The sequence below is a fragment of the Mobula birostris genome, chromosome 11 (assembly GCF_030028105.1).
Source record: "Mobula birostris isolate sMobBir1 chromosome 11, sMobBir1.hap1, whole genome shotgun sequence".
In the NCBI taxonomy this organism is placed as follows: Eukaryota; Metazoa; Chordata; class Chondrichthyes; order Myliobatiformes; family Myliobatidae; genus Mobula; species Mobula birostris.
Genome location: NC_092380.1, coordinates 102,852,537 through 102,876,651, shown reverse-complemented (window position 1 = coordinate 102,876,651; position 24,115 = coordinate 102,852,537). Strand labels below are relative to the sequence as shown.

The 24,115-nt window shown below is 39.4% G+C and overlaps 1 protein-coding gene across 1 annotated transcript in view; it reads right to left on the bottom strand.

The window, feature by feature from the left end:
* Nucleotides 1–1,607: 1,607 nt before the first annotated feature.
* ano1a (anoctamin 1, calcium activated chloride channel a) overlaps nucleotides 1,608–24,115 on the bottom strand; it is a 297,185-nt gene continuing 274,677 nt past the window's right edge. Inside the window, exons 26-28 of the mRNA XM_072272773.1 lie at nucleotides 15,362–15,546; nucleotides 9,779–9,884; nucleotides 1,608–6,642 (exon numbers count right to left, since the gene is read on the bottom strand). Of these exons, the coding sequence (XP_072128874.1) occupies nucleotides 6,352–6,642; nucleotides 9,779–9,884; nucleotides 15,362–15,546 (582 nt within the window). The 3' untranslated portion in view covers nucleotides 1,608–6,351. The remainder of the gene's footprint in view (nucleotides 6,643–9,778; nucleotides 9,885–15,361; nucleotides 15,547–24,115) is intronic.

The following is a 24,115-nucleotide window of genomic DNA, read 5'->3' as shown; positions in this document are numbered from 1 at the left end:
CTCAGTTATTTTTGAAAGCTAGTGACAAAAACCCAACTTCCTATTAAATAGTTTGGAGATCACCTGTGATTAGCTTTGTTGCTTATTGAGTTAACAATATTTCAGTGAGATGTTGCTTGTAGTTATAATAAACACAAGCCCGGGCAGCCCAAGTACAAGTTTATATGCTTAGGTAATATTACTCTGGAAATCACATTTCTACTACTATTACTGTGAAGTTGTCCCTCCCCTTTAGATTTGTGGTAGTACTAGGAAGCTCTTCAGATCAAAATGGTTTAATTCCATTTGTTAGGATGCTTCAAACAGAAGGTAAGAAATGCTCAGACTGATGATAGTCTGATGTCATAAATAGGCACAACTGGGTAAGAACTTTAAAATTCACTTGTTTCACTAATCTGACTGTTTTAGTATCAGTTTATAAATTGACCACAGTTTCCTGAAAGGTGAATTCCCATCCTCTGTCATAGTAGCATTTAACTTCACAGTCTTACGTTTACCATTCTTAGTCTCTGGCTGACTACAGGATCCATTGTGAGATAGTGAATCATATTTGCAATTCTTGCATCATGCAAAGGATCGAGATAAATAATTATTGCCATGTGTTATTGCACTACAAAGCAAGACAATAATTGACATTGGGGTGTGCCAAACCAAGTCTTTAATTGTGCTGCCCTTGAATGTTTTTGAAGGGTAGAATCACTCAGTGCAAGGGCAGCCCAATTAAAGACTTGGTTTGGCACACCCCAATGTCAATTATTAAGTCTTGTTTTGTAGCGCAATAACACGTAGCAATAATTATTTATCTCGATCCTGTACACACACTTTCCAAGTACACTAATATATGGAAGAAAACATGAAGTGACTCAAATTCTTAATTTGCCTTTTGCTTGCAAGATGTCATCATTATCAGGACTTGTACTTGGTCAAATTCTATGACAGAGAACATGAGAGCTACCATATATTGAAGGAATGGATGTGCTCTGAGATATGAAATTGCCTCAGCCCTAATTCCAGTGAACCTTTAATGAACTGTTCTTAATCTCCCATCAATTTCTGTCAAAGGGGAGTAGCCCTTTTAGATGTAATAATCCACTCAAGTCACTCAGTCTGGCTCAAGGATCTACTTGGTCTTATATAAACACAAGACATTCTACAGATACTGGAAATCTAGTGTAACACATATTAAATGCTGAGTCAGCAGGTCAGGCAGCATCTATGGAAAGGACTAAAGAGGGCTTCAGCTCCAGATGTTGACTCCTTAAATAGACTTTGCCAGGGGAGAGTCAGTATCCTCTCAGTCAAGGGGGTAAGCTAATCAGAAACAAGTAAATGAGGGCTTTCTGAATGATAATTCAAGCAACGACAGTCAAAAGTAAATTGAAATAAAGGAGCATTATGGATGTACTAGTCTGTTTTTTTTAAAAAGAAAATTTTAAACTTAGAGAATGCCTTACTAAATATAATTACATTTACAATGTTTGACCAGGACCAATTTTTTATTTAATCCAATTACTACTGACAAAACAATGCAAGAATTTTTGACGTTCAAAAAGAATGTAGACATAAATGAGAAGCTAAATTCTTAAGGGAAAATGACTTGAAATGGGGAAATGAACACCAAAAGGGAACATAATGGGGGCATTTGAGCATAAGAGATTGTACTTGGAGGATGACAGCTGAAACATATGTGAACAGCACATGCCCTGTAATGAAGCAAAGTTAATATGAAGTGATTTCCCATGGTTTTCTTTGTTTTCTGGCTATCTGTGGGAAGACAAATCTCAGGTTTGTATACAGCATTCATACTTTGATAATAAATGTACTTTGAATCTTTGAATGCTTTGACTGGTGTGTGATCATTACAGAATATATGAAGGAAACCATGGCACAAAATAGGATAAAAGACATCTCAGATTAAAAACCCTAAAACTAACTTTTAATTTTTTTTCTCAGCTTTTTCATTATTCATATTATTTTCCCATAGTGTACAGAGATAAACTTGTCAAAATCATTAGTGTACCACTACAGTGTATTCCTGTGACACACATTAGACCAAGAAAAGTAATTGCTTATAAGCAGAATTCCTTACAACAAACTTGGCTAAATTAGTACACTGAATATGTAAAGAACAACATTGAGACACTGGTAACAAGTTGAACATGGCAAAAAAAAAATGTTGAGTGTATGTTTAAGTAGGGTTATTGCATGTATATTTGTTTTTTACCAATATTTCATTCCAACAGTCAAATGGTTTTATGGTTGAGACACAAATTATAGCCCTTAATATTCAAGGACCATAAATCATTTTATATATATTGTATATCAGGATAAGACTTATGGATCTTTTGAATTTTTTCAGGTTCCCATTTTTTCACAATTTTGAATATACTTTTGCATAAAAGTACATGACACACATACATGTGATTGGAAATGTTTGCATATACAGTAGGCTAGATTTCTGTTTCAAAAGCATATTTATTTTCACTCCCTTGTGTATTGTGGAGTGTAAGGAAGTGATCTAAGTACACATTTTTGTTAAGGAGTACCTCTTGAGAAAGAGAATCTGTGAAAAAGTGTCCCAACCATAATTTCTAACAAACAAAAATGTTAAAATAAAACATTTACTCCAAAGCAAATACCACTTTCAGAAGGTGATGCAGAAATCTATACAGAAGAGCTCCGTATCTTCAGAACTACAGCAGTTTTGAAAACCAAGGTGCTCTACTAGAATGGAAATCTGAATCTGTAGCCCCTGCATTTGAATAGTAATATAGCAACTGTTGATTGTACATGCATCTTTCACATTACAATCCTCTTCCAGCACTTAGTAGAACTGAAAGTTCCCTCTCCCTTTTTATTATATAAATAAGATCCCTGGGAACCTTGTTCAAAAAACGTCTAAATTCATTTAAGAGTAAATTTGACTGATTACTTACAAGCAAACTTTCAAACTGTGCAGAATACGTGCATGAGAAATGCCACTTGACCCAACACATTCTCAAACAGGTTTCAGCCTTGTTGACATGTTGCTAAGAATTTCATGTTTAGAGAAATTTAGACTTTTTCCCCAATTTAAAAAATCTGCCAAATTAGTTCAATTTTGCTCCCCTCTGTCCTCTAAGCATTTTGAACATATTAATTCATGCTTTCTTTAGGCTTTGACCCCAGGAACAAATTATAAATCACCCATTTCACACTTGCATCAAATCTGTCCCAAGGACCTGAATTCCTTCATGTTCTTACTGTACAGATAATTGCTCCACAGTAAGAACATAAAGGAATTATTGAATTTAAAAAAAAACAATTCCTTCATATTCTGATTTTGGATGAATTACCTCCTGCAGTATTAATTCCTACATTGGAGGGTTGGGAGTAAGGGGCACGGTATGATGCAAGGAAGACATTTAAAGAAGCATTCAGACAACCCATTTGATCTAAAGGAAAAATCAGTTGGAGAATTGGTCCAAAGGGAGAAACAGTAAATTGGGGAAAAAATCTTTTTGTTGAAGATGTTTTTACAAATTTGTTCAGTGGGGGTCAGGTTGAAAGTGGCAACAAGACAACAGTGGGGTTAACATAACCGTAAAGACCATATGAGGGAGAGGGCAGTGATGGAAACTGGGCTGCCCGTTCTACATGGCATCCACGCAAACTCCAAACAACACTCCCTCCAGTTTTAAACTTGAATATTCTTACTCCCACAAAGGCAGACAATGCTGAGAAGCCTGGAAAAGTCATTACTATGTGTTTGCAAAATCAGAGAGAAATTGAAAAATGTAAAACGAAACTACTTCAAGTCGCCTGGGCAAGGGTGTATGATGTTGAAAGACCTGAAACACCTGACGACCCCAGGTAACATCACTGATGATGTGCCCTAGCTTAGCATCATGCAGATATTTCTGTAAGAACTACAGTACACCATTCAAGGAAATAATTTTCCAAAATCACCTGAGTGAAGCCTTTCATTCAACTATTCCCTATTGTTTCGCATATAAAGGAGCAATTGTATTTTAACTTCCAACAAAACACACTGGCATTAATATTATTAAAGCATTTTGTTTTAAATAGTTAATCTAATGTGCGTATCTTTTGATTTTTGTGGTGTATTTTAGTTTGCCTTTGATAATTTAATTGGACTTAATTTTAAATCTCTATATGTGCTCAAGCCTATATAAAGTAATCTAGGAGAGTATTAATTGTGCATCCTATGAGGTTATGGGAGAATGTGCTTTCCAGTGGGGCTTTGACCATGGTTTAGGGTTGATGGTGAGTTAACCAATGCATTAAACTGATGATCAAGTTTGCTACAAGTTAGTGTGAAAAATATTGGGAAAAGTATGAACCAATTAAAATGTTTATTAATTTTAAGACTGTCAACTCAGACAGAATTATTAGAATCGGCCAGTTTACATAAAAACATTGGCAGATAGGGAACTCAAGGTGACTGCATACCAGAATTTGTAAGCATAATGAGAGACTTTACATTATAGAGAAAGATTGCACAGATAGAACCAGGCATCAAAGCTCAGCATAGTGTCCTGGGTAGAGAAGTGCAAAACTATGGAAGAAAAATATCAGATAAATATGCTCCAATCCAAAAAAATGCATGAAGTGTTGCAGAAGTAAAAATCAACTGACAAGCAATGATATTGAGGTAATTATACAGAATGCATTAAAAGAAGGAAATTCCATATAACCAATGTACATGTTACAGGTTGAAAACCTTTACATGGGGAAATTCACTCCAAATACAATGTATAATATTGTGTTTCAACATTTTCTATTATTGCAAGAACATTAAACACTAAAGTGCTCTTAAATTCCTAAAAATCAAAAATGATACATAAATAGTGCACATTTCTAACTTTGATATTAAAGCTTTGTGAAACCTAACATTACACTTCTGATCTAGTGCCTAAACAATAAATCAAATTACGTCCCTCCCTACCGCACCCAGTCCCCAATGTAATAGTTTGCCAAAGGCACTATCTTAATTCAATAGTTGAGAGATCCCTTCCTACAGCAGGTTGGGGGGGGGGGGGCAAAAATGAAGAAATGTAAAGAAAGGAGGGAAAAGAAAGGATTTTGTCAAACTATGACTCTAGGTATTTGTTCATACAGTTTAGTCTCCTGTATCAGAGAAGCAGCATCCAGAAAGTCTACTGAATACAATTCTGTCTCAGTTCGGATCGGGATCCTAAAACGTGTCCCCACTACTTTTCCGTAAGAAACAATTCTTAGAATTTGGGACTCCACCAGGAATGAATCCCCTTTATTCAGCCAATCAAATCACTGGATGCTAATGACCTATCTACTCAAGATAGTAAATGGTTTATACTTCAATCAGGATCCTGCTGGCATTTGTGAAAATTAAGGTGCACGATTTGAAGCTAACTACAAAGACTCTGGAGCCCTTCTGTGAAAAACCACCATAAGGCAGATGACATTGTCATGAGAAGAAATTGAGATTGCAAGATATCCACGCATTGGCGAGTCCTGTCATGAGCTAGGCCGTGGTTTCATTCACATGCTCATTTTAGCAGTGCTGATGAAGGCAAAAGGACAGTACTGCTATGGAAAGTATTCCAGGATTTTCCATTAATTACATAAACGTATGTCTGTAATAGGATAGGCAAGTACCAAGCTGCTTTGGGGTTATTAATTCTAACTGTGACTACAGAAACAGTTTTCTAGCTCCTTGTCAGTATTCCCCATTTCCCTCTCAGCCACAATATCCAAAATGGGCACTCTTCCAAATTGCTGGAGGAGAGTTCCTACGGATTGGAAACCTCGATCTGAAGTGACTTGCGTTGTTTGCTCAAACTGTGGTTGCTTTAGATGGAGGGTGTAAGAGTTAGAAGGAGCAAGAGCTGCATATCTTCCCTTACCCAAAGAACCAAGCAGGAATAGAGGAAAGTCAAATGCTGACTAATTATATCAAATTTAAAACACAGAACCTAAAATAATTTTGCCAAAAGAAGCTCAAACTTTTGCCTACGTTGCTCTAACCCCCTACCCCCCACCCCCACAGAAAACTTCAGGCTAAATTTGCTTTTATTATGTAAGAAATGGAAAATATCTGGAACATTCCTGTGGAATACAAAACAGTGATATTCCCTGCATTTTATTGTGTAAAAATAGATATTTTTACAGTTAAGTCATGGTCCACCTCATCTGTAAAGAAAGTGATTCTAGCATCAACGTTTTCAAAATGGCAACATGAACAACAGCAAACTTAAGCTGTCCATTGAAGGTGTGCCCTTCAAGATATTGCTGCTCCATTAGAGTGACAGCTTGCCATATTGTGGAATGCCCCAAACTAAAGAAACTTGTTACTTTAAAATCAGTTCCCTAAATTACTTCCTTTTCTGTATTTATAAAATTGGATTGGGAAGCATCTGCTTCAGCCGTGCAGTGTTCAGACAGTTCCGTTGGATTTTCTGTGGGACATTCGTCAAAGTTCTCCTCTGTCCTCTCTTTCTCTTGCGATGAAAGTGCCTCCACTACTTGCAGCTTCGTCTGCTCCTCTTTCAGGAACAGCTCCACCAATAATAACTTTTCTTTTGATATGCGTTCGCTGATTTCTTTTGGAATGTCTGGGATCATCCAGTCTACAAAATCGCTCATGAACATAACTAGGTTCTGTAAAAACAATGGGAGAAGGGCAGTTAGTAGAACTACAGAAGTTAGTTTCAAAGAGATGAATAGACTCCTCCACATCTTTGAGACTCAACATTGCCTGGGGGGAAACTGCTTCATCGAACATCATCGCTCCACTTGCCGCAAAAGGTGTTTTTCTCCAGTGGCCACCCATTTTAATTCTACTTCCCATTCCTATTCCAACATGTTGGTGCATGACCTACCACGATGAGGCCACTTTTAGATTGGAGAAGAAACACCTCACATTCTGTTTGGGTAGCCTCCAACCTGAGGTAATGAACATTGATTTCTCTAAAATTCCAATAACTTCTTCCCACCTTATTTCTTTTTCCACTCCCATTCAGCTTCCCCTCTTACCCCTTCCCTTCTCCTCACTTGCCTGTGCTCCTCCTCTCTCCCTTTTCCCATGTCTGGCTCTCCTCTCCTATCAGATTCATTCACTAGCCCTTTACCACCTATCTTCCCCTCCCCACTCACAGCTTTTCACTTCATTCACCCTCCCCCGCCCACCTACCTTCCCTATCATTTGCCAGCTTGTACTCCATCCCCTGCCCTTCACCTTCTTATTCTGGATCCCCCCCCTCCCTCACCTTCCTTTCCAGTCCTGGTGAAGGGTCTCGGCTTGAAATATCAACGGTTTATTCCTTTTCATAGATGCTGCCCGACTGCCTAAGTTCCTCCAACATTTTGTTGTTTGTGAACCTCTGGCAGACCTGGCACAAACACAGCATACCAAAATTGTCTCCTGAACTTTAACTATTCTAATTACAACTCAAACTCAAACGTCATCAAATCCTATTTTTAATTAACACCATCTCAAAAGATTCTACAGAACTGCAATACTCATTCAGCAAATCATAAAGCGGTTATAGAACAAGGCGGCCATTTGGCCCATTGAGTCCATGTCAGCTCCCCATGACAGCAATTCACCAGCTCCATCATTCTTTTGTGGTATTTTTTGAGGCAAAAATTTCCCCATTACATTTATCCAATTTCTTCTTGAAGGTCACCATAGAACCTGGCGTCACTTCATCTGCAGGCAATAATTATCAGGTTCCAAATATTTTTTTTCCTCATCATTCTTTTTCATGTCTTATGCCTGTGACCTCTAGTCCACTTCTACCAATGGTAACAACCCTCCATTATCTACTGTCCCAATTCCACCTTATGTTATACTGTATGCCTCTATCAAATCTTCCCTCAGCTATGTCTTCACCAGAGAAAACTGTCTGTCATCCACCTGCAACATTCGCGGCTGTCCCCAGCACATCATAGGGTCATTAAAGCAAACGGCGCATTCTAATGTATGTTTTCATGTACATGTGATAAATAAATGAACCTGAAATCATTCTCAAGCCTTTTTTGGACCATCTCTCTTAACCTCTTAACATTCCTGGAATGTGCTAAGCAACCTATAAAACACTAAGTATTATCTTTAAAATTTCTGCATCATAACCTACAGTACCATACAAATGTTTTAGACGCATTATGGTCTCCTTTAAAAGTAGAAACATCTCCACATCTACACAATCATATCCATTCCTAATCATAACAACTTCTTATTGGGTTACAAATTTATGTCGAAACAAATACCTGACTAGATTCAGGTATGGATTTCCTGTGGAATACATTGTCAATGAACAAGTTGTAATTTATCTCAAATTAAATGTTTATCATAAAACAAACGATGAGTTTATAGGTATCAGGTACATTCATCTGAGGGAACAAATGTTTATTCCTAATTAAATGAGTATTTTCTCTAAAGCAAAAGCCTGCATTTACACTCAGTGGCCACTTTATTAGGTACAGTGCAAAAGTCCTAGGCACATTTCTATAGCTAGGCTGCCTAAGACCTTGCAAAGTACTGTATGTGTCAACTTGGAGTGGAGAGTGAGTTTGTAAATCTGGCAGGAGCAAAGGATGTTGGGAATAGCGAGGGTGGAGCGCTGTGGGAGGGGTGTGGGGCAGGTGGCATGGAAGGAATGTCAGGGTGCGGGGGGAGGGGTGCGCAGGTGCAGACACATCTGGTCCCAAGACATCATTTGATTCCAAACAATTGGTTTATTGATCATTACAGAATGTATTTCTGATTCTTTCCTGCACCCTCCCCTCTCCCTTCCCCTTTTCCCAACAATGACTTCCCCCTCTTCCTGCCCCTTCCTACTCTCAGTCCACAAGAGAGACACAGTGAATCAAAAACTGCTACTTCCACCTTACTGAAAAGGTGCTCAAACAATTCCCGTTGAATTAGCAACTTACAGGGCAATTCATTGGGTACCTCCTGTACTTAATAAAAAGTCCACTGAGTATACTTTAATTGTCTTCTGCTGCTGTAGCCCATTTACTTCAAGGTTCGAAGTGTTGTGTATTCAGAGATGGTCTTCTTCACAACACTATTTTAGTGTGTGGTTTTTTGAATTACTGTTGCCTTCCTGTCAGCTTGAACCAGTTTGGCCTTTCTCCTCTGACCTCTCATTAACAAGACATTTTTGCCTACAGAATTGCCACTCACCACGTTTTTGTTGTGTTTCACTCCATTCTGTGTAAATCCTAGACAGCGTTGTATGTGAAAATATCAGGAAATCAGAACCATATCCATCTGGCACCAACAATTATTCCATGGTCAAAGTCACTTAGTTCACTTTTCTTCCCTTTCAGCTGAACCTCTTGACCATATTTGCATGCTTTTGTGCATTGAGCTGCTACCACGATTGGTTGATTAGATATTTACATTAACGAGCAGGTCTACAGGCCTACCTAATCAAGTGGCCATTGAGTGTAGATAATAGTGCATCTCTTCTAATTTAGTGTCCTGTATTTCTGCTCATGAAATTGGGGGAAAGGAATACAGACCAACTGACTGCTTTACAGAAGACCCCTATTTAATCCATAAGTGACTGAGAGCTTCTAGTTACCAGTCTCATTAATTATCCTTTCACATTGATCAGCCACCTTCAAAAATGGAAGTGACATCTAGTTCATCAGACTTAATGTCACAGATCAAATACTTGCAAGACTTCCTAAAGACAATCCTCATTCCCCTATTGTCCTCTCCTTTGACTTGCTCCAATGTTTCTGCATAATTTATCTAAACGGGGCAGCAGTTCCAACCACTTACCTGAAAAATGATGACAAATGCCAGCCTCGCTGCTAAGACTGACCAGAATTCCTTTGACAGGTCATATGGTTGAGAAGACCATGGAGGTTCCCTGTAGTCTTTGTACCTAAGATGACATTTAAAAAATGAATTAAATATTTAACAATTAATCCTATTGCCACAATTACGTTAGGACTTCATAAATCAGGGCATTGAATACAGGAGTCGGGATGTTATGTTAAAGACGTACAAGATGTTGGTGAGACCAAATTTGGAGTATTGTGTGCAGTCTGGTCACCTACCTACAGCACAGATATAAATAAGCTTAAGAGACCATAAGACAATAAGACAAAGAAGCAGAATTAGGCCATACGGCCCATTGAGTCTGCTCTGCCTTTTAATCATGGCTGATCCTTTTTTTCTCCTCATCAACCCTATTTCCCGGCCTTCTCCCTTTACCTTTGATGCCATGCCCAATCAAGAACCTATCAATCTCTGCCTTAAATATACCCAATGACCTGGCCTCCACAGCTACATATGGCAACAAAGTCCACAAATTTACCTTCCTCTAGCTAAAGAAATTTCTCCGCATCTGTTTTGAATGGACTCCCCTCTATCCTGAGGCTGTGCCCTCTTGTCCTAGACTCTCCCACCATGGGAAACATCCTTTCCACATCTATTTGGTCTAGTCCTTTCAACATTTGAAAGGTTTCAATGAAATCCCCCCTCATCCTTCTAAATTACAGCGAGTACAGACCCAGAGCTATCAAACGTTCCTCGTAAGATAACCCTTTCATTCCTGGAATCATCCTTTTGAACCTAGTCTGGACCCTCTCCAATGCCAGCACATCTTCTCTTAGATGAGGAGCATAAAACTGTTCATAACACTCAAGTTGAGGCCTCACGACTACCTTATAAAGCCTCAGCATCACACCCCTGTTCTTGTATTCTAGACCTCTTGAAATGAATGCTAACATTACATTTGCCTTCCTCACCACCAATTCAACCTGCAAGTTAACCTTTAGGGTGTTCTGCACAAGGACTCCTAAGTCCCTTTGCATCTCAGATTTTTGGACTTTTTCCCCGTTTAGAAAATAGTCCGCATATTTATTTCTATTACCAAAGTGCATGACCATGCATTTTCTAACATTATATTTCATTTGCCACTTTCTTGCCTATTCTCCTAATCTGTCTAAGTCCTTCTGCATCCTACCTGTTTCAGACATATAGCATAAAAAGAAGTGGTCCCAACACCAACCTACGGAACACTACTAGTCACTGGCAGCCAACCAGAAAAGTATCCTTTTATTCTCATTCACTGTCTTCTTCCAATCAGCCAATGCTCTAACCATCTTAGTAATTTTTCTGTAATACCATGGGCTCTTAACTTGGTAAGCAGCCTCATGTGTGGCACCTTGTCAAAGGCCTTCTGAAAGTCCAAATATACAATATCCACTACATCTCCTTTATCTATCCTACTTGTAATCTCAAGTAATTCCAACAGGTTCGTCAGGCCGTATTTTCCCTGAAGGAAACCATGCTGACTTTGTCCTATCTTGTCCTGTGTCACCAAGTACTCCATCACCTCGTCCTTAATAATCAACTCTAACATCTTCCCAAACACTGAGGTCAGGCTAACTGGTTTATAATTTCCTTTCTACTGCCTTCCTCCTTTCTTAAAGAGTAGAGTGACATTTACAATTTTCCAGTCCAATGATTCAGAAAAAATCATTTTTAAAAGAGTGCAGTGAAAATTTATAGGATTGTTCTTGACACTGGAGGACCTGAGTTATGGAAAAAGGTTAGAGAGATCACGATTTTATTCCTTTGAGCAGAGGAGAACAAGGGGAGATCTTATATAGGTATACAAAATTATAAAGGGTGAATGCATGCTGGCTTTTTCCTCTTAGCTTGGGTGAGACTGAAGTTGGAGGTCTTAAGTTTCGGGTGGAAGATGAAATATTCAAGGGGAACATAAGGTACTCATAGGGCGGTGGGAGTGTGGAACGAGCTGGCAATAGAAGTAAAGGATGCGAGTTCAATTGTAACATTTAAGAAAACTTTGTTCATAGATGAGAAGGGTATGGAGGGCTCTGGTCTGGGTGCAGGTAGATGGGACAAGGCAGATGATCAGGTTGGCACAGACTGAATGAGCTGAAGGGATTCCTGTACTGCAGTGCTTTATGATTCTATGCCACACTGATAATGTGGCTTATAACTCCCATTCTGGCAGTGGCACAGTTGAATAAAGTATTTTATTGATATTGGGATTAAGTCACAATCGGAATCAGGCTTAATATCAGCAGCGTATGTCGAGAAATTTGTGGCAGCAGTACATAATAATAGGGAAAATCGTGAATTAAAGCAGTTAAACTACGTAAGTGGTGTGAAAAAAAGTAAAGAGGATATGTTCATGGGTTTAATGTCCATTCGGAAATTGGAACGGCAGAGACTCATTTGCATCCAAGGAAATTTTATTAAATAAAAAAAAAAATCAAGAATGCAGCCCAATATTGAAATGGTTAGGAAGAGAGGGGTTGGATGACTGATTATACTCCTAGGGTTTTTTTTTTAGTAAATTAATACACATGCATACTCTTATAATATTACTGTGATTGGGGATGTGCTCCAGGAGTCTGAAGACCCACAGTCAATGCTTTAGGAACGGCTTCTTCCCCTGTGCCAAATTTCTGAACTTATGAATCCATAACACTACCTCGCTATTTGACTTCGGCACCATTTTTATTTTGTAACTTATGGTAATTTGTAATGTGTTGCATTGTTGCCACAAAGCAACAAATTTCATGACATATTTCAATGATAAAAATACGTGATTCTGATTGTACATTTGAATCCAATTTGCAAAGATCACTTTCCTGCACTGTAAATTCTATAATTCAGTTAACCTTACATCCATGACTTTGGCTTTGAGCTGAATAAAGCCCAAAGGTGTGTGTGTTGTCCTTTTTTTAAAGTGATCAGACAGACTACGTGAACACAAATGAAACAGCTTCATCACCCTGGTTTAGATGTTAAGCGAGACATCAATTTTAAAATCATGGGGCTCACATTGAATCTTTATGAAAGGCAATTAGATTTTTTTTAGAAATCTAACCAACTATGTAGCTAGGCTACTTATAAAACCAAGGAAATTAAAAGCACACTAAGTCATTCAGACCACTTCAGTCCATTGCCTGCTAGGTTAATTCCATTTTGTGCATTTCAGACCACATCAGCTGGATGGCTTCTACGAAATCTTATAGTGAACCGATTTAAAACAAAATGAGTGAACAAAAATGATAAATTTCAGTATAATATTTAAAGTTACTAGCCCAGTATAATAACCATTATAATCCTCTATTGCCTTAATAATTGCAAAAAATTTATTTACTGAATTTAATTATTTATTGAGATACAGTGCAGAATAGGCCTTTCTGGCCCTTCAAGTCGCACCACCTAACATTTAACCCTAGCCTAATTACAGGACAATTTACAATGACTAATTAACAGACTAAACCGTCTGTTTTTGGACTGGAGGAAACAGGAGCAGTCAGAGAAAACCTATGCATTCTACAGGAAGGACGTACAGACTCCTTAGAGATGACATCAGCATTGAACTCTGAACTCTGACGCACCAAGCTGTAATATCGTCATGCTAACCCCTATTCTGTGCTACCATGGCACCTGGTTGCCATAAACCTATAACCATCTACTGTGATGAAGTGCTTTGAGAGGTTGGTCATGGCTAGAATTAACTCCTGCCTAAACAAAGGACCTAAACCTATTGCAGTTTCCCTACTGCCACAATAGGCCTATCGTGGATGCAGTCCTACTGGCTCTCCACTCGGCTTTGGATCACCTGGACAATAGCAATACCCATGTCAGGCTGCTGTTTATTGATTATAGCTCTGCGTTCAACATCATCGTTTCCTCAGTACTAATCAACAAGCTTCAAAATTTGGGCCACTGTACCTACCTCTGCAACTGGATCCTTGACTTCCTCACCAGGAGACCATGGACGGTGCAGATCGGAAATAACATCTCCCCCTTGTTGACAATCAACACCTGCGTGCCTCATGGATGTGTACTTAGCTCACTGCTCTACTCTCTCTACACCCATAACTATGAGGCTAGGCACAACTCAAGTGCCATTTATAAATTTACCGATGACACAATTGACATTGGCTGATTTTCAGAAGGTGATGGATGAGGAAACATACAGGAGTGAGATAGATCAGCAGGTTGAATGGTGTCACAAAACAACAACCTTGCACTCAGTGTCAGTAAGATCAAGGAATTGATTGGGGACTTCAGGGAGCGGAAGGTGAGGGAACACACACCAGTTCCTGTCAAAGGGTCAGCAGTGGAAAGGATGAGCAGTTTCAAGTTCTAGGGATCCGGCATCTCTGAAGATCTATCCTGGGCCCAACATACTGGTACAAATATGAAGGAGGAAGTCCAGCAACTATATTTCATTAAGAGTTTGAGGAAATTTGGTATGTTATCAAAGACTACATATGCAGAGACCACTATGGAGAAATCTGCAAAGGGTTGAAAAACTCAGCCAGCTTCATCATAGACAGTAGCCTCCCCATCACTGAGACATTTTCAAAAGGCAATGCTTGAAAAAGGTGGCATCCATTATTAAGGACCACATCACCCAGAAGATACTCTCTTCTCATTACTAGCATCAGGGAAGTACAGAAGCCTGAAGACACACGTTCAATGTTTTAGGAACAGCTTTTTCCTCTCCACCATCAGATTTCTGAATGGAGAATGAACCAACCCATGAACACTACCTCAGTTTTTTGCTCTCCTTTGGCACTGCTTACTTAATTTAATTTTTAAAATACATTTCGTATTTTAATTTATGGTACTTTTTAATGTATCGCACTGTTCTGCTGCCATGAAACAACAAATTTCATGGTATACTGTATGTCAGAGATATTAAACACGATTCTGATTCTAATTATAAAGTACGATCTGCTGTGACTTTATGTTCCTACCAGACATGTACCATTGATCAGTGACATTCTTCAGTCACCGTGAGTCTTGTATAGCAAATAGACGGCTTAGATTCATTTCAACAAATCTTTGGCATTGTTTTACTATTTTCTTGTATTTAGCTTTTGGAAACGGTTTGGAATTTGGTCTAAATCCAGGAAAACAGGGAGCAGGAAGAGATCACCAGCCCCTCAAACCTGCCCCACCATTCAATATGATCATTGCGGATTTGTGATGGCCTCTGCTGAACCAGTTTCCTGTTGTCCTCAGTTTCTTGATCTTTTCAAGTATTTATCCATCTCCAACTTAAATAATCTGGTCTCCGCAACACTCTGGAGCAGTGAATTCGAAAAATTCTCTGTCCTCTCAAATACCTCAGTTTTAAATGATCAGTTTCTCATTTTGTAGTTATGGTGCCCGGTCTGAGTCCCTCCCACTTGTCTACCCTGCCAAGTCCCCTAAGGATACGGTATATTGAATAAGATCACCCCTCATTCTCCTGAACTTCAAGAAATCGAGGTTAAACTATTTAGCATTTCTAGACATATAATGAGAGAAAGATGTGGAGAGGAAAAATTCACTCTCAACAGTTCAATCTACCTGCAGATTTCAACCTTGTATCCAAGTGCCATCGGCTCAAGTGGCTCTGAACCCGGTTCAAAGTGGCTCACGTTGAAGTAAGACAGAGTGTTATTGGTGAACCCATTCAATGTGCCGTCCGGACTGTACAAGTACATGAAGACTAAGCGTGGAATGAAGTCAGAAGTGAATGAGATAACAAATGCCTGGTGAAAGAAAGAAAGAGTTCAACTTTAATAGCCGTGTGAATTATGACCATGTAAAAAACGAACGCATGGAAAGATACAAAATGCTCATTAAGGTTTTGAAAAGTCTGCTAGTAGTGGGAATTTAAGAAAGAAAATCCTTTCTCTTTCCTCCCAGAACAAATCTCATTTTCCACCCCAATGACATCCAAATTTGTTGAATAATTGTCATTAATTCCCAGCACCTTTGAAGTCACACCCCACCACCCTACATCACTCAGTGCTCCCCCCACCACCACCACCTTCAGCATTATCAATTCTTTAACAATTGATATGGTAACCACAATTCACAAGTAACGTACATAAAAATACACTCATTTATTCAGGTACAGGAGGGGAGACTGGAGTGGTCTTCTGCTGCCGTAGCCCATCCACTTCAAGGTTCAATGTCTTCTGCACATCAATGTTGTAACACGTTGTTGTTTCAGTTACTGCTGCCTTCCTGTCAGCTTGAACCAGTCTGGACATTCTCCTCTGATCTCTCATTAATGAGGTGTTTTTGCCTCATAGAACTGCCACTCACCGGTTGTTCTTTTGTTTTTTTTTAATCACCATTCACTGTAAACTCTAGAGAGGATTCCCAACCTGGGGTGGGGAGGTCCATGAACTCCTCAGTTAATGGTAGAGGGTCCATGGTATAAAAAAAAACGGGGATCTCCTGCTCTAGACACTGTTGTGTGGGAAAATTCCAGGAGATCTGCAGTTTCTTAGATACATAAACTAGCCCAACTGGCACCGACAATCATTCCATGGTCAAACTCATTTAGATCAAATTTCATCACCATTCTGATGTTTGGTCTGAACCTCTTGACCATATCTTTATGCTTTTTACGCATTGAGTTGCTGTCACATGATTGGCTGATTTTTACTTGCATCAACGGACAGGTGTACAGCTGTAACTAGTAAAGCGGCCACTGAATGTACGTGGTGTGTTTCCCTAACTTGATAATTTCTTAACTGGCAAATTGAAGCCAGCTTGCTCAGGATCAAATATGGAGTTGCACATCTGGTTAGAATTTAACATAAATGATAGTGACTGTTGCAGACTTGTTACACTCTTGGTCAAGAAGGACCCCTACTGTTGAAGGGGTGATGTACAAGTTCTTATGTGCTATGCAAATTCCTGCAAGATATTTGTAAAATATTGTTGTAATAATCATAAACAGAAAAAATTCTGCAAATGCTGGAAATCTAGAGCAACACACACAAAATTCTGGAGGAACTCAGCAGGTCAGGCAGTATCTGTGGAGAGGAATAAACAGTCAATGTTTTGGGCTGATGACCTTCTTCAGAACTGGAAAGGAAGGGGGAAGATTCCAGAACAAAAAGGTGGGGGGAAGGGAAGGAGGACAAGTTAAAAGGTAATAGGTGGAGCCAGATGGGTGGGATAGGTAAAGGGCTGGAGAGGAAAGAATCTAATTGAAGAGGAGAGTGGACAATCGGCGAAAGGGAAGGAGGAGGGGACCCAGGGGAAAGTGATAGGCAGGTAGAGAAGAGGTAAACGGCCAGAGTGGAGAAGAGAAGGGGGAGTGGGAGGGATTTTTTTGTACTGGAGGGAGGGATCAATATTCATGCCATCATGTTGGAGGCCATCCAGATGGAATACAAGATGCTGCTCCTTCACTCTGAGGGTGGCCTCTTCAAGGCACAAGAGAAGGATGTTATAATAATCTGCTGTTTTAGCAGCAGGACAAAATAAATATTGCTACAACAAAATTATATTCAATATTCTTCCTTATTGTCCCAATTATTTTTCATTTTCTTACAACATGGAAGAAAACGATTTAGTTCTTTAGGCTGGTTCTCAGAACAATGCTGTATCTCTAAATGAAATCCAATCCCATTCGGATAATTTTCCCTGCTAATCTAACCTCTCAGATGCTCATCCACTCCACCACCCGGTAACACAGTGGGTCATTTACAGCGGTTAATCAACCTACCAGTACATCCGTGGGGCATGGAGCAAACCTGTTCTGATGGCAGTCACAGGAGATGGTGCAGACTCCAGACAAAAAGATGTCAGGATCAAATCCAGCCTACTGAAGCAGCATAGCAGTAGCACTTAGTGACATCGCTGTTCCGCCCAAAGTTAATTTGCCATAAATGATATTTTAATAGTTTTATTCATGGAATAAAGGAGGCTTTTGGGTATTAATCCAGTAATTAAATTTACTATGCCCCTGTTAGATTAAGGTCTAAATTGTCAGTAATTGTTATTTTTCTTCTATTTAGCTTTCTTTATGCTTGCTTTTATGTTTGTATAATCCCCTGTTTGTCTGTAAAAGTTACAACCATAAGACATAGCAGCAGAATTAGACCAATTAGGCCAGAATTAGAAGCAGAAAATGAATCTCAGGATAGTATATGGTGACATATACTGCCAGTCTTCTGGTGCTGCATGTAGAAAGATGCACAATTATCCTTGCAAGTAGAAAAAGTGCTACACTTCCCCCAACAACTCCTCCCTCATACCATCCAGGGCCCTAAATAGTCCTTCTAGGTGAGGCAACACTTCACCTGTGAGTCTGTTGGGGTCATATACCGTGTCCCGGTGCGCCCGGTGTGGTCTCCTGTATATCAGTGAGACCCAACGTAGATTGGGAGACCATTTCGCCGAGCACCTACGCTCTGTCTGCCTGAACAAATGGGATCTCCCAGTGGCCACCCATTTTAAATCCACTTCCCATTCCCATTCCGATATGTCCATCCATGGCCTCCTCCACTGTTGTGACGAGGCCACACTTAGGTTGGAGGAGCAACACCTTATATTCTGTTTGGGTTGGCATGAACATTGATTTCTCAAACTTCCAGTAATGCCTCCCCACCCCCCCCCCCCCCCACTTCACCATTTCCCATCCCCTTTTCCCTCTCTCACCATATTTCCTTGCCCGTCCACTGCCTCCCTCTGGTGCTCCTCACCCCTTTTCTTTCTTCCATGGCCTTCTGTCTCTTTCACCAATCAACTTCCCAACTCTTTACTTCATCCCTCCACCTTCAGGTTTCACCTATCTCCTTGTGTTTTTCTCCGCCCCCCTCCACCTTTTCAATCCACTCCTTAGCTTTTTTTTTTCCTCCGGTCCTGCCGAAGGATTTTGGTCCAAAACGTCGGCTGTACTTTTTTCCATAGAAGCTGCCTGGCCTCCAGCATTTTGTATGTGTTGCTTGCAGCATCTGCAGATTTTCTCTTGTTTGCAAAATTAAGTAAATAGCATTGGAAGGGAATGTAAAATTTTGAATTGTCTGCTTTGGAGTCTTAGGCTCAAACTTCTTAGGCAACCTCAAGCTGCTGTTTTTTAAGCCGCAAGGACATTTCTGCACTTTGATCTGTGGCTCCCTCATTTTGGCTGCTGATCAGAGGTTGGAGTTTGGGAAAGTGAGCAGAAGAATAAGTCAAGGAGCGAAGCAACCAACAATGTTCCAAAAGATCTGGCATTTTTCCCAAAGGAGGATTAAAAGGTCGAAGAGAAGGCTTTGTTCCCTTCCCAGCAGAAACTTTGATTTAGAAGAGAAGCGCAACAGATGCAGAAAACCAATTGCCTTGGAAATATTTCCCTTAACGACAAACATTCAGTGGTTCAATAAATCATTATTGAGCTTTGAGGTAGTAAATTCCAGAATCACCATCCAACACTGGTGTCTTAAAAGGGGAACATGAGCACAAGAGATTCTGCAGATGTTGGAGATCCAGAACAACGCACACAAGGTGATGGAGGAATCCAGCAGGTCAGGCAGCATCTATGGAAATGAATAAGGAGTCTATGTTTTGGGCCAAAACCCTTCATCAGGACTTGATGTTGATCATCTGTCCTGATGAAGGGTCTCGGCCTGAAATGTTGACTCTTTATTTCTTTCCATAGATGCTTCCTTACCTGCTAAATTCCTTCACCATTTTAGTTGTCTGGTTTCACCCTGGATCTAACAAAATATAAATTTAAAGAAAAAAAAGTTAGACCGTAGTACTCCAAAGTAGAAAATTGAAATCCTCGCAGATCCTTGGAATTTAGATTATGAAGACGCGCAGTCCTCTTTTATTGTCATTTAGTAATGCATTATCTCCTTTCTGTTTCAAATGTTGTTTTTTTTTGTATTGTTTTATATGCAGAGATCTCAGACATCACCTCTACTTGTTTACCAAATGTGCCACAGGTGGCTGGTGCAGAAGTTGCCATTTGTGGGAAGACAAAGCAGCAACATCCTCCGGATTGCAAATCTCCCACAAGCGGCCTGAGTTTCTCAGAGTTTACAAGGAGCCAACATACTTGTCCTTTTGTTTCTGGATGGAATGAGAGCTGGCAACACGAGACAAGGTTTACAAGTTGGCCACACTTGGCGCTAGAACTTCAATGCAATTTTGCCGCTGGATCTGGTGACAAAAGCAAGGCCAGCATTGGTTGTTCATTTTCAACTGCCACTGAACACAATGACTGGGTCAGCCTTTTCCGAAAGCACCTTGTACTGTAGAAGAGTACACCATGTTACAGGCCTTTCTGCTACCAACATTGTGCCAACCTTTTAACATACTCCAAGAAAAATCTAACCCTTCCCTCTCACATAGCCCTCCATTTCTCTTTTATCCATTGCCTATCTAAGAGTCCTTAATGTATCTGCCTGTACCATTTGGCAGCACATTCCACCATTGGAATTTTAAAAAAACCCTGTCACCCCCAATACTTTCCTCCAATCACCTTAAAATTATGGCCCCTTGTATTAGCTATTTCAGTCCTGGGAAAAAGTTTCTAGCTGCCCTTTCTGTTTAATGCTCCTATTATCCTGTCACTTCTCATCTTCCTTCATTCCAAAGAGAAAAGCCCTAGTTTGCTCAACATATCCTCATAAGACATGCTCTCTAATTCAGGCAGCATACTGTTAAATCTCCTCTGCATCCTCTCTAAAGCTTCCACATCTTTCCTATAATAGGAGACCAGAAATGAACACGATACTGCAAGTGTAGGAACATAATAGCACAGTGCAGGCCCTTTGATCCACAATGTTGTGCTGACCTTTTAACCTATTCTATCTTCAATTTAACCCTTCCCTCCTAAATATCCATTAGTTTTTCTATTATCCATGTACCAATGTAAAAATTTCTTAAATGCCCTGAATGTATCTGTCTATCCCAACCATTCATGGCAGGATGTTCCACATACCCACAACTCTGTGTAAAGAACTTACCTCTGACATCCCTCCCCCTTCTTTCCTCCAATTACCTTAAAATTATGCTCTCCCTGCCATTGAGATTTAAAATAAAATCCTACAGATGGAGTTGGTTTAATATTCCTTCCACTCAAGAATTCAAAGCACTGTACCAACTCTATAGTTGGATGATCAGCCATCATCATACTGAATGGTGATGCAGGCTTGAAGGGCCGAATAGCCTACCCCTGCACCTATTTTCTTTGTTTCTATAGCTCAGTATGATGCTAAGTGCTAGTACAAGCAGCCAAATAGCATGGTAGCGTAGTGGGGCTAGTGCAATCGCTTTACAGCACCAGCGATCACTGATCGGAGTTCAATTCCTGCTGCTGTTTGTAAGGAGTTTGTATGCTCTCCCTGCGACCACATGGGTTACCTCTGCCTACTCCAGTTTCCTCCCACATTCCAAAGATGTACAGTTAGGGTTCATAATCTCATCCTTTTTCATGATAATGGTACCATCCTTTGCTTTCAAAGATCCACCTGAAGAACAGAGGAGCTTTTTATCAGTGATATTCTTGATTTGTTGATGTAACCTTTTTGGATCAGTAATAGGGATTCTTCCTATTTGCTCACATTTCTGGTTTAACCATTCATCTTTGGCTTTTTGACATAAGCTTTTAACTTTTTAATCTAAGGATTTATATTCTGCAGGATTTGCTTTCTTTTGTCTCCTTTCTTCCATTAGATTTTTGATTTCATCTGTCATCCATTTGTTCTTTGTGATTTTTTCTTTTTTTTAGGAATCACTGACTTTGCTGATTCTACCAAGGCATCCTTTAGAGAGTTAAATTTAATTTCTACATGATTGTTATCATCTGTTCTTCAGGTGGATGTTTGAAAGCAAAGGACAGTACCATTATCATGGAAAAAGGTGAGATAATGAACAAATGGACTGAGTATATTCAGGAATTGTTTGAAGATGATCGAGGTGAAAAACCAGAAATTAGGAAAAACATTGAAGGTCCAAGTATTTTAAAATCTGAAGTTTGTAATGCAATAAATAAGATGAAGAAAGGAAAGGCAGCAGGTCCTGATGAATTAGTTATAGAACAAATTTTCGCCCTTGAAGATTATGGAATTGAAAAACTTACTGATTTAATCCATGACATTTATGAGACTGAAATAATACCAGAAGAGATATGAAAATCAGTATTGATCACTCTTCCTAAGAAACCTGGAGCAATAGAATGTGAATTACATAGGACCATAAGTTTAATGAGTCATATCACCAAAATACTTCTAAGAATTTTGATGACAAGAGCTAAAAGTAAGATACAAGCTGAAATAGGTAAAGAACAATGTGGTTTTCTGAAAGACAAAGGTACAGGAAACACAATATTGATGTTAAGGATACTATCAGAATGAGCTATTCAAATGCAAAAAGATTTGTTTGTTTGTTTTATCGACTACACAAAAGCATTTGATAAAGTGAAGCACAATAAGTTATTTGAAACATTACAGAAAACTCTAGATCTAGATTCAGAATATCATGGATAACAAAAACCAATTTCCCCCGGGATCAATAAAGTATGACTATGACTATGACCATAACTATGGAAGACCTCCGCCTAATCAGAGATCTGTACTGGGAACAAACTGCCACTGTAAGAATAGATGGAGAAGTGAGTCAGTTTGCGAAAATCAAGAGAGGCGTTAGACAAGGGTGTGTTTTCTCCCCTGATTTATTTAATGTGTACAGTGAAACAATATTACAAAAAATAAGAGACATCTTGGGAATCAAAGTTGGCGGTGAAAACATCAATAATTTCAGGTATGCAGATGAGACTGTGTTAATTGCAAGTACAGAGGAAGAACTACAAAACTTAATTGATATAGTTGTTGAAGAAAGTGCATAAATGGGTCTATCAATTGCAAAAAGACAGAATGTATGGTGATATCAAAAAAGGAGGAGAATCCTATCTGCAGGATGAGAATAAACAGGGAAGACATAAAACAAGTAAAGAACTTCTGCTACTTAGGAAGCTGGGTGACATCAGATGGCAGGTGCGACATGGACATCGAAAGAAGAATAGGGATGGCAAAAGACACCTTTACAAGAATGAAGAGTATACTGACCAATACTAAACTAGGCATGACAACCCGCCTCAGATTACTGAAATGTTACGTTTATTCAGTTATGTTTTATGGCTCAGAATGTTGGACAATATCTAGTAACATGAGGAAACAAATTGTAGCAGCAGAGATGTAGTTTTTGAGGAGGATGCAAAGAATATCATGGATGAAACGAATATCTAACGAGGATGTCATGAACAGAGCAAACACAAAAGGAGAAGTAATGTATGAGATCATGAAAAGACAACGTAACTTCAGTGGACATGTGATTAGGAAAGAGGAGTTAGAATGCACAGTAATTATGGGAAAGATTGAAGGGAAGAAAGCAAGAGAAAGACAAAGACAATTGATGATGGAGACAGCAGCCAGAGAACTGGAAATGAATACCAATGACCCGAAACAGGAGTGTGTGGGCCATGGCAGTCAAAGCTCAAACTGGGCATGGCACCTGATGACGATGACAGTTAGGGTTAGTAAGTCATTGGCACTGGAGGCATGGCAACAGTTGCAGGCTGTCCCCACAATCTTCACTGATTTGATTTGATGCAGTCGACGTATTTCATTGCATGGATCAATGTACGTTTGACAAGCTAATTTTTCTATCTTCAGACTCCTAGCTGCCTACTGCCTCTGAAAGACCACTCAGCCATGAAGACTCAACCAATGTAAATTTGCCCAAATGGCTAACTTTATGAAATATTTTGGAACACCAGAGAGTCACATAAAACACAATAATATGTTACTGTTCATTGAACTAATAGACCATCCGAGGTGACAGCGCAGCTAGATATATTGCATATTCTGCACTTGAACCCAATCCTGCTACTGGTCCAAGCAGTACTCCATTTCCAATCAATTTGCATGTGCTGTTTGTACTTTAAATTCTACTTTCCTCTCAAAATTGTTACATCCAGTCAAGCCTTTCTCTGTATCTTGGTACAGGCGACAACAATAAACCAAAATAATGAATAAATATCACTGGTAAATTTGAGTTTCCAGAAAAATACAATGGAGTAATCTTCAATTGTATTCTCTACATTGCTGGACACCATGCGTTCCTGTAAAGTAATTTTCTTTGAGAAAAAATTCATGAACTCATATACCCAACACTCCAAATGGCAAAAATTGATTTCCATCAGCTTATTGGGCCACTAAAGATACCTTGCTTGACAATCCAACAGCATCACTGCCGTGATCCCTGTACTGAGCTCAGCAGATGGAGGAGTTGCATTTTACACATAAGGCAACTTCCAATTAAGGT